Source organism: Tyto alba, unplaced genomic scaffold (genome assembly GCF_018691265.1).
Source record: "Tyto alba isolate M040663 unplaced genomic scaffold, T.alba_DEE_v4.0 Super-Scaffold_20000042, whole genome shotgun sequence".
In the NCBI taxonomy this organism is placed as follows: Eukaryota; Metazoa; Chordata; class Aves; order Strigiformes; family Tytonidae; genus Tyto; species Tyto alba.
The window spans coordinates 14626131-14641662 of NW_024881293.1; the positions used below are offsets into that span (position 1 = coordinate 14626131).

Below are 15532 nucleotides of genomic sequence, written 5' to 3' on the forward strand. Positions count from 1 at the left end.
AAGCAATGGGATTTTTTTTTTTTTTCTTGATGTATACAGGTAAGGTGTCAGTCCTGCGAGCGTGTAGTGCAGAGCCTGCCTGCGGCGGCTTGAAAAGGTTGATATTTAACTGTTGGGATCTGGTTAAGTGTAGTGTTAAGTTCTGACAGAGATGAGAACTTCGCTCCAAGTGCGAGAAGCAGAAAGCAGAGGGAGGTGCTGAGGTGAACAGAGCTCGTTGCTTCTGCCCAGGCTGTGAGGCCAAACCCCCAGCGCGTGCCGGGGCCCGCGGGGCTGCCACCCCTCTCTTGATCTGTTCTTGTCTCCTGTGACCATCGCAGGGTCCAGATTCCCACTATGGAACCAAAGGACTGCGCAAAGTGATCCACGAATCACCGACGACGGGAGCCAAAACCTGCTTTATGTTCTGTTACGCAGCTGGGAATAACAACGGCACTTCGGTGGAGGATGGACAAATCCCAGAGATCATCTTCTACACATAGTGCCGCTGCCGAGCTGGCTCTGGACTCTTCTGTTCTCTTCCCCGTGACCTTCCAAACTAAATTTCTGGCTGAGTTTGACCACACCAATTGGAGCCACACTAGCCAAAGGTCTCAGTAAAATCATTTCGAAGCTCATGTTTTGCCTTGTGCTAGTGATTCTGCTGCTATCACGTACCAGACTAACTGGTATACCAGTATCATTTGTAGGTTGTCTGTGGCTAGTCATTTTTCACTTTACTGATTAATCCTATCTAACAACATGCGGTTTTTTGACTGTAATGAATGTAGATGCTTTTCCACCGGTCAGAAGCATGGAAACAAGTGGCTCTGGTTGTGGTTACACTTGCTGTGAGGAGATGATCCTGCAAAAAGACCCGGTCAGGGGCCGTGTGGCCCATCCTCTTCTGCTCTAGCCCAGCAGCGGAGGCGAGACGCTTCGCCACGCCGCAGTGGCACGTGCGCCCGCCTTCAGAAAGTTCCGGCAAGTGGCCTTTGCCCTGAGGCTCCTGCTCTTTCAGCACTACGTGGTCTTGGGGGGGGGGGGGGGGGGGGAGGCCTCAAAACCCGAGCGCCTCCGGGGAGACTGCGGCGTTTTCGTGCTGTCCTGGCTGATTTGTGACAATCCTTTACCTTGGGCGGTTGGCGGCAGCGGCCTGACCTCCCCCGCCGGGCGGGCTCTCGGCTCCCCTGCGCGCAGCCCCCCGCGCTGGGCCCTGGGGCTGCTTCTTGCAAACTCCCGGCGCGGGGTTGGAAGGATGGGTGATCCTCAGAGAAACCCCCCCCGCACCAGGCGTTGCTGTGCTCCTCGCAGGTCGTGCCGGGGGTTCGGCAGCCGAAGCAAGCCCAGGGCACTTGCCTCGCCTGGCCCCCCCCCCCCTCCCTCCCCGTTCCTGCCCATTGCTGCTGTTCTCATGCACGTTTCAATGCATTTTCTCTTTTTGTTTCTGTGCGTTGCTAACCCGCCCTGGGCTGCGGCGGAGCCTGCTGCGAAACGGGGAGAGGGGCTTGCCGGGCGACTGCCTGTCGGCCGATAACGCGGCGGGTGGACGAGGATTTGGGAAACAGTTGAAGAAAACATGCAGGATTTTCCGTGGGCCTGCACGCGTTTGCACAGTCCACCGGTGTGGACGGGCGCAGGAGGAAGATGCCAAATCTCACCTGTTTCGGGGTCACTGAGCTCAGTAATCTTGAAGACTCCCCCTCCTTACCTGCTCGGGGCCCGGCTGCTTTTCCCCAGAGCAGGTGCGGCTTTAGCTGAGCCGGGGAGGAGGTGGGTGGCTTGTGCTGGTCGCTGCCCACCGATGAAGACGACGAGACTATTTCCTCCCCCTCCTCTGCAGAGGAAGCTGTAACTAAACCCTCCGAAGTCTGCGTGGGGCTCGCTGGCAGAGGGTGGTGCCACCTCAAAGCTGAGGTTCCCCTTTGCGAACCTCCCCCCCCCCCCGGCTCCAGGCGCGCGGAGCCCTCGGAACTCGCCGGGCAGCAGTTCCCCCCCCTGTTGAGCTGCTAGAAGTTGAAACCTGCTCGTCCTTCGTGGTGCGGAGGGCTCGGAGCCTGCTCGTTTGCTGGGGGGGTGAGGTCTCCTCTGGCTCCCCCGGTCGGGCGCCCTCCCCGGGCTGTGGGTGGCCGGGTCTCTCCTCGTCGGCCGCGCAGCAGCGGAACTGTCGGCAACACCCTGCGCCTCCTCACCAGTAGCTGTTAGAGATGTCAATAGTGTGTTGCGTTCCCTAGGAAGACGTTGTAAGATGTGGATATTGTAAGCCTGCTTCAAGGTAGGGTGTTTTTAATATGGCCAGTACTAAAAAAAAAAAAAAAAAAAAGCAAACAAAAAAAAAACAAAAACAAAAACAAAAAACCCACAAAAAAAAAAAAAATCCCCAAAATGGTGGGTCCATGACTTAGTTATTGAACCTGACTGTGCAATGCAAGCAGTGTGAGATGGATTAACAGCCGGGGCCTGCTCCTTCCTGCGAGGGGGGCAGCCCCCCCGTCCTGGGGGCAGCGGCCGCCTGCGCCTGCCGGGGAGGGCTGGCTGCCCCCGGGCCCTTCGGGATAGAGGTGGCAATGGTGGGAATAATTAATTGGAATTTGAAAGGGGCAAAGCTGTGCCCTTGGCTGGGGGAAGAGCAGGACTCTGCGCAGGCCTTGCTCGGCGTCAGCGCCTCCTCCCGCTGGCTCTTCCCTGGAAGCATCTGGTTTTTATGGCTACTTTGTTATGCAGATTCTCTTCCCAAATCCCCCCCCCCCCCGTCCTGCCCCACCCCACAAGGTCGGTCTGTCTGGTGGCTTGTCCTGGCGGGGAGGGCGAGGGGTCAAACTCTGAACTACACCTGAGCAAACTTCTGTTCTTACGGCTTTTATGCAGTTTGATGCAATTCTGGCTTTTGTAGATAGATGAATGTCATTCATTGTTGGACATGCCTGTTTCCAAAAGTATGAGACTTTCTGTTGTACCACGTCACCTTCCGAGCAGAGCTGGGACTGTCTCGACTCCAGTGCTGTATTGATGAATGTATCCGATGCTCTCGTTCAGTGTTCACACCCTGCTTTTGGCCAGCTTTGTGATTTGTAAATAGGAAGTCAATAAAGACATTCGGGTTGTCTTTACCAACGTTCCTTGGTGATTTGAAGAGAGCAGGCGGCTGCGGCCGGGTCAGGGGGGAGGTGGGGTGGGGGGGACTGAGCTGAGCTGGGTCCTGGCCCTTCTCCCCAGGCGAAGACGCGAGGCCCTCGGCTTCCCCCTCCGCAGGGCACGGGCCGAGCCCACTCCCCAGTCGGGAGAGAAGGGCAGACACAGCTTGGGAAGCCCAGACCCTCGGGGGAGCGACGTTCTTACGGAGGGGGCTGAGCGGGCATCATCCTGGCCATGGATTCAGCCTGGCATTTTATAGCCATTTCTTTAACCTTGAAGGTTTTGTGAACCGTGCCCTGAAAGCTGCCCTGGCCTTTGCGGCCGTCGGGGGTCTTCGAAAGCAGGGACCTTGCTGCGAGCGGGGTGTGTTTTGTTCCCTGGTCCTGGCTGCAAGGGCAGGACTGGAGGCAGCTCCTGGCCCGGAGGGGCTGCGAGGGGCGGGTGGGGGAGCAGGCAGGAGTGGGGGGGGGGGGGGGGGGGGGGGGGGGGGAGCTCTGCCGGGCCTGGGAGCAGCAGCTGCGCCCCAAAAAAGCACCTTCCAGCAGCTCCTGGGCGCGTCGCTCAACACCGGGGCGGCAGCCGGGGAGCGGCGGGGCCGGGGGGAAGGGGCTGCCCTGGGACCTTCCAGCCCTCGGCCGCCTGGTGCTGGAGCCCTTTATCGGGGGCACCCGTGTGCCCGGAGCCGTGGGGACCCCCAGCCTTCCCCCCCCCCGGTGCACACGGGCACAGGAGGCACAAGGTCCTGTGGCCGCAGCCGGATCTTGCCTGGCTCGAGCACAATGCCCATCCTGCCCTTCCTCCTCCTCGGCCACGAGGCCGAAGGCTCCCCCAGTTCCGCGTTCAGAGCCAGCCGGGAGCTGACCCACGGCCTCCCCCACTCAGGAACATCCACTGGGAGCTGCCCCCGCGACCTCCCCAGGCCTTTCCTCTCGCTGCTTCCCATGAAAAAGAAACGAGGGGATGTATTTTTAGCTTCAGAGTATTTAGCAGCAGGAAAGGCCCCTGTGCAGCCGGGGAGCTGACTCTGCTCGGGGTGGCAGCTCCCACCCAGGGGGGTGCTGGTCAGTGTCCCCACCCTCCGGACCATGTCATCAAACACAGAAGAATGCATGGGGTTTTAAAGATTTTTTTATTTTGTTTTTTTTAAATCGTTATTAAAAAAAAAAAAAAAAAAAAAAAAAAAAAAGGCGCCCCTAAGTTCTATGGCTTCCAGGAAGCATCAGAGAAATTTAAATGCCATTTCTGTACACTTTGTTTTAAAGCAGTAACTAAACTCGCGATGGAACAAACGCCCTCACGTACAATCTCAGTATTTGGACTCCTCGCTGGGAGGACACTGAGCCCCGGGGGCCCGGCCGCCGTCCCCGGCTGCCCCCGCAGCCCCCCCGGCAGAGGATGCGCAGAGCCCGGCAAACGCCCGCGGCCGCGGCCCCTTCCCCGCCACGGCTCCTCCTCGGCCTCCGCTCGGGTCGGTGTGAGCCGATGCTCTGAGAAGGGTCGGCTTCCAGGGGAAATTTAAGGCGAGATTTTTATTTATTTATTTTAGATTTTTGTTGGTTCGTTTGCCTCGTTGAGGGAACAAGGGCAAACGTTGCACATCACCCCCCTCCCCGCCGCGGCCGGGGGGGACGCAGCAGCAGCTGGGGCTGCCCCGGCCCCTCCTGCAGCCAAAGCCGGGGCTCAACCCCGAACTGGGCAGCGGGGCCCTGGCGCAGTCCCCTCGCCACAGCCCCCCCACGGGCAGCCACAGCCCCCACGGCCCGTGGGTGCCCACACAGGGCAGGGTCACACAGCCCCCACGCCCCCCCCACACCCCCCCACCCCGAGGCTGGTGCAGCCCCTCCCATGATTCGGGGCCTCCAGCCCCCCCCCCCCCCCCCGAGATGGTCAGTTTGGACAAATGTTACAAAGCAGCCACAGATGGTCCCATTTCCTCCCCCCCCCCCCCCCCCCCCCCTTCAATGCCTCAGCCCCGCTCTTGGGGCAGAACAACAGGGTTTTGGTAAAGTGTGCACCCCCTCCAACCCCCCCCCCCCCCCCGAATGTGTCACAATCCCACGTGGGGAAGCTGCAGTGCCCGGGGGGGGGTGTGTGGGGTGTGTGTGTGTGTTTGTCTCTCTGTGTGTCTCCGTGTTGGTGTGTTAAGCTGCAGAACGCCAAGCTGTCCCCTGCCCCAGGATCAGGCCCAGCCCTGGTGTGGGGCTGGAGGGGGGGGGGGGGGTGCCACCGCCCACCCCGTGCCTGCTGCAGCCGGGGGGGCCTTTGGGTGGGTGGGTGGGTGGGGGGGATTGTGTCTGCCGGGGGCTCAGACACGCAGCGAATGGTCTGTAAAACCCAAGAGGCCAATAAAACGCTGCCCCGTGGCCGCGGCGCTGCCCCCGCCACCCCCAAAAGCTGCGGTGGAGCCACATCCAGCCTCCAGGCCGCTTTGCTTCCCCCCCCCCCGACCCCCCCCCGGTGCTCGGCCAGGCCAGGCCGCTGCTGTCCCTGTCCCCACCGTCCCCCGGGAGTCACCGACCTGGTCCTGGCAGGCCCGGGCAGCGCCCGTATTGCTAGCAAAAGTGCATCGTAAAATGAACTGTAAACGCATTTCCCCCGCCCCCCCGCCCCCCCAGCACCTCTCACCGTACCGGGGGCCTCAGCGAAGGGGGGGGACCCATCGGGGGGGACGTGGGGTGGGGGGGGGCCTAAAGGAAGAGCAGAATCCAGTAACACTGAAGATGGCGGTCAAAGACTGACGACTCAGCACTCTGCACTGAGACTCACTTTAAATTAACTTAAGAGACAAAGAAGCAACAGAAAAAAAAAAAAAAAAAAAAAAAAATCCTCCTTAGCCCACTGCTCCCAAAATTGTCTTCTGCTTCTTCTGACAGCAACGGTTCAGAGTCTGTAGAGTTGATCCCCATTTTCATACTAGTTAGAGACTCAAAAGCAAGTGACGCTGTGGATTTGTTTCGGTTTGTTTCAATTTTTTTTTTTTTTTTTTTTTTTTTGTGTTTTTTCTTTTTCCTTTTTGACGGACGCAGGAACTTCAGCGAAGTCGGGCTTGGTTCGCGTAAACGGCCACGCGCTGGGCGAGTGGCGGAGGAAAAGGACAAGCAGTTTGGGGAGGCCCCGCTCCCCGCCTGCGCGTGGGGCGCTGGGGGAGACCGGCCGGCTCGGGCCCCCCCCCAACACACACCCCCCACCCCCCCCCCCGGCCCCGGCCAAACCGAGGGGCCGCCGGCTCCGCAGGTCAAGGTCCAGCCACGGCCGGAGGGAGAGGAGCCGTCGCACCCGCCGCTCCACCCGGCCCCGGCAGCTCACTTGCGACGCTTGGTGGTTTTCCTCTTCCTTCTCTTGAAGAAACAGCAGCACCTGGGGACAGAGGGGACCCTGTCAGCCCCCCGGGCCGGGACACAGACGGGCTCGGCAGCCCCCCTGGTCAGGGCAGAGCTGGTTTGGGAGGGGATGGAAACCCACCCGGGGAGCCCCGCGCGGGCAGAGCTGCTCCGGGGCTGGAGCGGGGGCACCGCGATGGCCACGGCGAGTGGCGACGGCTGTGGGTGGCAGGCGATGCCACCCTGGCAAACACCCACGGCCGGGCTGGGGGGGGGGGGTCCCGCTGCAGGACTGGCCCCTCGGCGCTGGGGCCGTGGGAGCCGAGGGGCCGGGGCGGGGGGAGGCCCTGCAGGGACACCCCTCGCCGGTGCCAGGAGGAGCGGGGGGGGTTACTCGCTCTAGGGCTGGGCTGCTCCTCCCCGGGGAGGGGGGGGACACTGGGCAAGGCGGCTGGTGGCACCCGCAGCCACCCGGCAGGGAGGGAGGGAGGGAGGGAGGGAGGGGGGCAGCGGGGCTGCGCCCGTACTTTGTATCGTCTGTCACCTCCACCTCGGTGGGGGCTGTGATGGGGGCGTTCGAATGTCCTGCCGTCGGGTCGTCCGTGTTCAGCTCTCCGTTGGTGGAGCTCATCACCTGGGGAAGAGGCGAGCGTCAGAGCGGGGCAGCCCGGGGGGGGGGGGGGCACGGGCTGGGCCAGAGCCCCGTCTCCCCCCGCCCCCGCACCCGGCCTCCCCGCCCCACGGCAGCTGTGCCCCACAGAGGTGCAGCCCCAGGAGGAGGCACGGCCCCCCCCCCCCCCCCCTCCCCGAGGGCCCCACGCGGGGCAGCGGGACGGCGGTGCTGAGCCTCGGCGCTGAGCCAAGGCAGCCCCATCACACGGAGGCGTTCGATCCCCTCGGCGTCTCCGGGAGGCTCCTGGGGACCCCCCCCCCGGGAGAGGGGTTTGCTGTTTGCTGGCAGCCAGCTCCAACGCGCCCGGGAGACCCGGCCCCGCGAAGCCGTTACCTCCCAGGAGCCCCCGCCACGGCCCAGCAACCCGACACAGCGCTTGGCTCCCCCCACCCCGAGCCCCGGCACCGCTGGGCCCCCCGGGACTCAGCCCAGCGCCCACCCTGCGGCGCTCGCCGGGACAGTGGGGCCGTGGCCGGGGCGAGAGCCACCACGCCACCAAAGCAAGGACTGGGTTGGCGCAGGCAACTTGGGACTTGCCGGAACATCCCCCCCCCCCCCCCCCCCCCCATTCCTGTGCCCGCTGCCCCCGGGGCAAAGCCAGGAGCTCCCTGGGGATGCGCAGGCCAAAGGATCGCCAAGCTGCCGCTCCCTGGCGAGGAGGCTCGGCCTTACCCCGAGTCACGGCGGAGCTGCCACCCGACAGCCGCAGCGCCCAGCCCGCCGGGCTACGCCAAGCTGCAGCCCCCCGAAACAAGCCTGGAGACCCCCACGCATCACCCAACGCCCTTCCCCGCTCCCCCGGAGCGCCAGGCGGAGGCCGGGGGTTTGCATGAGCCAGAGCGGGGAGCAGCCGGAGGGGACGCGGTACGGGAGGAGCGGGGCAGAGCCCCAGCACCGGCGGAGCTTCACCGGGGAGTAGCGGGAACGAGCGAGAGCGGCGGGGATGGAAGCAGAGACGGAGGAAACAGCGCAGGCCCAGGCCCGGGGGGGGGGGGGGGACACGACACCCCATCGCGGGTGCCCCACCATGTGCGTGGGCTGGACCCCACCAGCCCAGGAGGGGCCGCAGAGGGCGGCGAGCACGGGGGGCCGCCGGCGCGAGTGCGGGAGCAAGGCGGGGAGCCGAGGCTGGGGACCGCCCGGGTGAAGGGAGGAGAAGCAGGGCTCGAAGCCGTCGCTCCAGCCGAGGAGGCACGGAGCGATCCCTGCGGGGGATGAGGCCGCCTTGTCCCGGCACTGCTGGGACGAGCGGCGCTGGGGGCGAAGCCCAACGCCCACCCGGCCGCTCGCGCCGCTTCATCCATCTCTAACCGCCCTCCCGGGTCCCACCGGCGGCACCGAGGGAGCCCGGCAGCCCCCGGGGAGCAGCGCCAGCCTGGCCGGCCCGCCCCGAGCGTCACGCAGCGCGGGGCGAGGGCAGCGCGTCGGCCCCCCGGGGCCGCCCGGGGCAGGGGAGCGGGGCTGGGCCCCTGGCCCGGCCGGCGGACGCTCGTCGGCCCGTGCCCGGCTGCGCGGGTGGGTCGCACGGCGCAGGTTGGCTCTGCTCCCTCCCGCGCCCGCCCCTGCCCTCGGCGCGTGGTTGCGTGTACCTGGACGGACCCCCCGAGCCTGCCGGCTGCCAGGTGAGCTCCCAAAGGCTCCTCGGCAGGCTGCCCACCGGCCTGAGGATCCCACAACTCCGTCCCCTCGGGCGGCTGCTCGCGACAGGCAGGAGGAACAGAATGAAAAGAAACAAAAGAAAAAAGAGGAGGAATGGGGAAGAGAAGGGGGAGGTGGAGGGAAAGGGGCAGGGGGAAGAGTGGCAAAGGGAGTCGAGAAAATAAAGACGTGCAAAAGCAAAAACATGACTGGAGCAGCTCGAGTCGGTGGTTGCGGAGGGCCCTCGCGCAGCACGGTCCCTGTGGTGACCCCGTGGGTCTGCAGCCTTCCTGCCGCACGCACGCACGCACGCGCGCCCCCCCAGCAGTGGAGCCGGGCTCCGGGCACGTCCCGTTCCCCCCCACCCCCCCCCACCCCCCCGGGCCCCCCAGAGCACGGCCAGCCCCACGCGGGGCCAGCGCCTGCGTCCCCGAGCGGGCCGGGACAGCCGTGCCGCTCGCTGCGCGGGCCCGGGCGCCGCCGCCGGCCGCTCTCCCGCGAGCCCGACGTCCCCAGGCCGCCGCGGATCTTTGAGGGGTGACAGCGAGGACGCGAGCCGTGCTGCTCCTCGGGGGCAGGGGCTCCTCAGCTGTCCCACAGCCGGGCGGGACCCCGCTGCCAAACCCCCTCCACGGCGAGCACACGGCACAGCCCCGCGGCTGCTGGGGGACCCTGCAGCCCCCGGTTGGAAAAGGCTCCTACGCTGTGAGAGTTTCGTGCTTTGCTTTTCGCACTGCTCTCAACGAAGGGAGGTCGAACACGGCGTTTCTCGGATGCTGGGGGCAGAGAGCAGGCCTTAAGGGGAGCACGTTCCCAAGACCGAGCCAGAGGCGCTTTGGAGATGTCGCCCTCTCCTTTGGGAAGCGCTGCCCAGCCCCCGGCCAGTCCCAGGCTCCCCGGGCTCGGCCGCGAGCAGCAAGGGGCACCGCCGGGGCCGACACGGGAGGGAGGGTGGGAGGACAGGGTGCTGCCCCCTCCACTCCAGCCTGTTTGCAGGTGCTCTGCTCCCTGTGGAGTTCCGAGGCAAGAGGCCAAGGGTCTGTGCAGGACTGCTGGGGAGACGCGTGAGGTTCGCTCTCGATGGCAGCAGTCGCAAGGCCGTGTTTGCTGCGCCAGGGTAGGACAGGCCACGGCACCGGAGAACACGGCAGCGACGCAGGCAGGGAGCTGCCTGCACAGCTCTGCCCCGTCTCCCTGCTCCGGGCTGCTCCCAGCTCGGCCCCGTGTGTCCTGCCAGTTCCCAGGGCAAAGCCAGCCCCTCTCTCCAGCACAGGGGAAAATGCTGCCAAGCTGCCCCACAAATCCCCCCCTCCGAGGCCCAGGCAGACCCCTCCCTTGTCCCGTGTCCCCAGCCCACTGAGGACAGTGGCACCGTGCACAGAGCAGCGAGTTCCTCCCACGGGGACGTGGCGCAGCCTGGACCGTGCTCGCACCCACCAGCCAGCACTGAGCCCTGCAGCTGCCCGCCTGGAGCCCAGGCCCGGCGCCTCCCCGCCGTCCTGCAGCCTCCCACGGCTGCTCCCCCCGGCTTCTGCCAGGCTGCCTGGCCCCGGGGGGACACTGCCCTGGTCCCCCCGCCCGCCACGGACCCAGACCTGCAGGGAGGAAAGCCCTCCCACAGACAGCGCTGGGGGGATAAAAGGATTCCCCCAGTCCCTGCCTCTGCCCACTGCCGGGCTCCGTGGGTCTGTGGAGCAGAAGCCCGACCTGCGCACGCCCGCGGTCCCGCGCCCCGGCCGGGGCAGCGCCGCCGCTCACCTGGTGTTTGGTGTGTGGCTGTGCTTTGTCTCTGTTCGGGGGCTGCACCTGCACCTCGCTGTGCATCGTGCCGATGGGGGTGGGCTGGGGAGACGACAAGGACAGCATCACCCTCGGCACGGCAGCACCACCCCCCCCCCCCCCCCGTGCCCCCTGATCCGACCCGCTGGCCAAACGCGCGAAACACCCCAGAACTGGGGCCTGAGCCCAGCCCCTGCTCCCACCCCAGCAGCTCCACGCTTGGCGTTTGGCTGCAGTGAGCCCTCGCAGGGTGCCCATGGCAGAGAGCAAGGTGCCATCTCAACTGTTGGGTTCCCCGGAGCTCCAGGAGCCTCAACTTTATGTCCCAGCTTTAACTCGTTGGCACGACAGCCCCAGCTTGGAGCTGGCTGCTGGTGTCTGGGGAGGACTGGTGGAGCTGATCTCTCGGGGGTGGGTATGTGTGGCACCACTGTGGACCCCCAGCCGCCGCTGACCCCCCTCCGTGCTGCCCGCCCCCGCTCCCTCGCCACTCACCAGCGGTTTCCCTGCCCAGTCGTATTCGTAGTCGAACACGTAACCGTTCCTCTCGAACAAGTCTGTGAAGAGCTTCCGCAGGTAGTCGTAGTCGGGCTTCTCGAAGAAATCCAGCCGCCGTACGTAGCGCAAGTAGGTGGCCATCTCCTCTGCGGGGACAGAGCGGGCTCAGTGGGGACCGGGGGGGACGCGGTGCCAGGTCAGCAGGCTCTGGGGACAGGGACGGGTCATGCAGGGTGCCCTCACCTGGGAAGTTCTCACAGAGCACTTCCACTGGAGTGGCTCTTTTGGTGTCGCCGATCTTCTGATACCTCTCCTTTAGCGTGTCAGCCTGGCAGAGAGAAGGGGCAGGTCAGCGTGAGGGCCAGGCACGTCCCCGGCAGGTGGGAAGGCACTGGGTGCCGCCAGACCACAAACGGTTTCTCGGTCCCCTTTTTCCAGGTAACAGCCAGAGCTCATTCCCAGGGAATGCCCTCACCCAGGGCATCTCCGGAGGACAAACCCCAGGGAGTGCAGTTCCAGGACAGCCACCGTGAGAGCAGCTGGGACACCCACAAAACCGGGGGGACACCTACAGCTGCTCAGCTGCTCACCCGGCACAGAGCTCAGAGCAACAGCCCCGGCAGCTGGCAGGGTGCCGACCCTCCCACACCCCGGCGGCCAAAGCGTCCCCCCCCCACCTCCCTGACGCTGCCCGTGCCAGGGCAGAGCCTGACCCACGAGGCAGCTGTGCCCGGGGACAGCGGGAGCTGGCAGTTACCTTGAGGCCTTGCCAAGGGAGGCTCCCGCGGAGGAAGTACATAAACATGTGCCCTAATGCTTCCAGGTCGTCCCTGCGGCTTTGTTCTGCGCGGAGAAGAGATGAGACATGGGCACGTTCCCTCTGCAGCCACTGTCCCTCTCCCCGCTGGACCCTGCAGCACCCCCAGGTCCCCTGCCAACACCCCAGGCTGAGGAGCAGGGGAGGCAGTTTGTCCCCAGCCCCACCTCGGGCAGGGGGGGAGCTCGCACCCTGCGCTCCCCGTCCCTCTCCCTTTTGGCCAAGAGGCCGGGCTGGCCGCGCGGCGCGCACACACCTTTCCCGAGGTGGGTGTTGATGCTCATGTAGCGTGCTGTCCCTGTCAGGCTCTTGTGCTCTCGGTAGGGGATGTGTTTTTTGGTCTCGGGGTCGATATACTCTTTGGCCAGGCCAAAATCAATGATGTGGATGGTGTGCTGCCGCTTGCTGCCCGGCCGCCCCACCAAGAAGTTCTCTGGCTTGACGTCTCTGTAGATCAGGCTTTTGGTGTGGACGTACTCCATCCGTGTGATCTGGGGGGCAGAAGGAGAACGTCAGCACCACGGCAGAGACGTGCCACGCGTCCTGCACGCTCCTCCCCTGGGCCTGACTCCGCTCCGACTGCCTCGCCCCCAGCCAGCAACCCTGTTCCCCTCAGCCCCTGCGTCACCCTGGGTCCAAAGGACGGGCACAAGGGTTCCTCCAGCCCTGGGAGACGAGCCCAGTCCAGCCACAGCTCGGACACACAGCGAGAGACGCTCATTTGTGCTCAGAGAGGGGCTGTGTGCGGGGCGGGGGGAGAGGGTGAGCTAGGGAGGGAGGCAGTTTGGGATGTGCCAGCAGCGTCTCCTGCAGCCTGCCGGGCTGGCTCCCCCCTCCTTCCCCTCAACCTCCCTGCAGGGTCCCCACGCAGCCTGACCACCGTGCCCACGCAGCCCCCCCCCTGCTCCCCCCGGGGCCGTCCACGGCCAGGCCGAGCCGGGCAGAGCCGCAGGCGAGGCGGAAGGTGCTGTGCTCACCAGCTGGATCGCGATCATCAGGACGGTCTTGAGCGTGAAGGTCCGATCACACAGATCAAAGAGATCTTCTAGGCTGGGTCCTAGCAGCTCCAACACCATGGCATTGTACTTCCCACAGGGGCCGAAGTAGTAAACCTGAGGAATTCCTTCTGCAAGAGGTGGAGCAGGGGCTGTCAGGGGTTGCCACAGGGCTGAGCAACACACGGCCGTGCTGTCACAGCCATGCCATTGCTGGCGTTGGGACAGGGGGCTGCAAGGGGAGGGGGGGGGATGAATCTACACTGCCCTCCCTCCACGCCACAGCCAGCCTGGCTCTGCTCTCGGCAGGAGGACGAAGGAGGCAGCTCCATCTGCACCCCTGACTCTGCTGCGGGGGGAGGGTGGGGGGAAAGAACTAAACAAAAAGGGATCAGGGATCAGATGAGGCTCTGTGTAAAACTGCCCTCTCCCAGCCGAGCAGATGGGCAAGAGTTGCTCAGGCCGAGGAGTGAAGTTGCCCAGCCGCATTTTTAGGCAGCCTCCCTTTCCTAGCAGTGTCACCCGGGGCAGCCAGCCCCCCGCGGCAGCTCAGCCCGGCCCCATACCTGCATTGCCGAGCTGTTTGTAGAACCGATACTCCAGGTGCAGCTGGGGGGCCCGGGATTTTATGGGTTCCTTGGAGAAGAGAAGAACAGTTAAGGCTGTCGTAGGAAGCAGGGCGTTAGGGAGGTCTGGGTGTCAAGACACGTCCTTCACACGCTGGCAACAGTTGGACTGAGAACAATTTGGGGTTGAGAAAAACTGGTATAAAACGCAGATGAAGCCTCAGGAGACGATGAGAGAAAATCAGCCCATATGGGAGCCAGATCCACCCCCTCCAGAGAGATCTGGCTGCTGGGGTAGACATTAATGGGAGCAGGTATCAGTAAGGACCGACCACCCTCTCCCGGAGGTCTCTGTGCTGCGGCCACCGGCTGAGTGCAGCACAGGCCACAGGGAAGTCCTGAAGAAGCAAAGACCCAGCTCTTCCCTCCCGGGGCCCGGATCACCCCACCTGCAATGACGCGCGTTGCTTTGCCTGCCCTCAATTCCTAGCAGTGAGCGCAGCTCCCCCCGCGCCCCCACCCATCCATCACCTATCGCAACCCGCTCCGCCTGACGCCCTCCAAGAACCTGAGGAGGGTGAACAATCTCCTTCCCAGATGGCCCGAACATCACACACCCCCACACCCCCCCCCCACGACCACGGAGGGACTCACCAATTTGATAGCTACGTATTCGTTCGTGTAGAGGTTCTTTCCTGCAGGGAGAGACACGAAAAAAAAAGTCAATTGAAAGCAAGTGAGCCTTTGCATTAACCCCACTTCACACCCGCCGCAGTCCCCCGAGGGCTCCTGGGCTGCAGAACCACGTCCTGAACAGGTTCCGCAGCTCCCGCAACACATAAACAAGCCTGGAGGCGTGAGCAGGAGCAGGAACCCACTGTGGGGAGTTGAAGCACGCCTGTTAATTACCCCCAGATGGAGTAAGTGGATCCCTCTGGGCCGGGCAGGTTGCTGGGGGGGCCGGGAGCCAAGTCTGCTGGGAGGGGGGCAGCGTCCCAGCCCAGGCCTGCAGGGATACGACTGGCCAAGGCAGGAACAAGGCTGGGACTTGCCGCTTCTCCCAGCCAAAGCCCTGAGTGGAAAGGGGCTGCCCCACTCCGGGTAGGGCTGTCCAGAGGCAGGGGACGCTGCTCTGTGGGTGGCAGGACCACGCAGAGGGTGGCAGGGAGGAAGGACCCCCAGGAGCGCCGGGGCACTGCAGCTGGCTGTGGTTCAAAGCCACCGCAGGTAGGTAGCAACCCCTTTCCCCGGGGCTGGGGTCACTCCTGGGGATGGCACACAGGCACAGCCCGACCCCATCCTTCGGGACGCTCCCGCCCGGCCGAGGGTGCAGGGGGAAGCCAGGATCAGACCCACGGCACGGCCCAGGCTGTACGAGGAGGGGCTGGAGGCACCGATGTGCTGCGGGCAGGGCCAGACGACTGCCTCCAAGTGCAGAGGAGAGCTGAAAGGGCAGCCATGCCCCCAAAACCCTGTAGATGACTTCCTAGAGAGCTCAGCACCTGCAAAAGGAGTTTTCACAGCCGTAACTACAGAAAGGTTGACCTAACAGCGCCTGCACATCACCCTGCTCGCCCCAGAGAGCCAGAAGGGCATGGAGAAGGTGTTACACCTGGGAAGCGTCAGTACAACCTCTGCCTCAGGTCCATAAAGGCAAAGACTAAAGAGGTTTGCAGAAAAATTTGATTGTCCCTTCTGCCACAGCCTTCCAGGACAGCGGGGAGACGGGAGTTAACTGCAGCAGTTTCCCTTCCACAGCACGCAGAGCCAGCAGACACGCGATCCCACTGCCTGGCATGTGCATATCTGATGGAGCTGCATCTGTCTCCTCGGATTTTCTCCAAGCAGATTTGCTCAGGGAACAAGCTCCTCCTGGCATAAGATTTCATCTGCTCCGACTGCCGCTCTCCACCTGAAGCAGCAATAAATCCTCGCCGGGTGACATCAGAGCCAGCTGCTGAGCGCCAGAGTCGGCGGCAGGATTACGGGAAGAGGGATGAATGGGAGATATTAATGGAGCGGCTGCTCCCAGCGACAGGCTCTGCAGCCAAGGAGGGGCTCAATCTTGCTGCCTCGCTGACCCTCGCCCTTCCCAGGGGACCGCTGCCAAGCCACTTTTGCCTCCTGCCTCT

General features: G+C 64.4%; 2 protein-coding genes across 4 annotated transcripts in view; one reads left to right on the forward strand and one right to left on the reverse strand.

Moving 5' to 3' along the window:
* Nucleotides 1-3089, forward strand: part of BTBD2 (BTB domain containing 2) — a 26017-nt gene extending 22928 nt beyond the window's left edge. For both annotated transcript variants that reach the window (XM_042794943.1, XM_042794945.1), the window contains exon 9: nt 321-3089. In XM_042794943.1, the coding sequence (XP_042650877.1) occupies nt 321-482 (162 nt within the window). In that variant the 3' untranslated portion in view covers nt 483-3089. The remainder of the gene's footprint in view (nt 1-320) is intronic.
* Nucleotides 3090-5863: 2774 nt separating this feature from the next.
* The window catches only part of CSNK1G2 (casein kinase 1 gamma 2), a 46416-nt gene continuing 36747 nt past the window's right edge, over nt 5864-15532 (reverse strand). Inside the window, exons 3-13 of one of the 2 annotated variants that reach the window (XM_042794483.1) lie at nt 14055-14095; nt 13401-13470; nt 12817-12965; nt 12096-12330; nt 11780-11865; nt 11266-11350; nt 11020-11168; nt 10504-10587; nt 8697-8801; nt 6962-7068; nt 5864-6471 (exon numbers count right to left, since the gene is read on the reverse strand). In XM_042794483.1, coding sequence (XP_042650417.1) covers nt 6417-6471; nt 6962-7068; nt 8697-8801; nt 10504-10587; nt 11020-11168; nt 11266-11350; nt 11780-11865; nt 12096-12330; nt 12817-12965; nt 13401-13470; nt 14055-14095 — 1166 coding nt within the window. In that variant the 3' untranslated portion in view covers nt 5864-6416. The remainder of the gene's footprint in view (nt 6472-6961; nt 7069-8696; nt 8802-10503; nt 10588-11019; nt 11169-11265; nt 11351-11779; nt 11866-12095; nt 12331-12816; nt 12966-13400; nt 13471-14054; nt 14096-15532) is intronic. The other variant, XM_042794484.1, reaches the window with a different exon arrangement.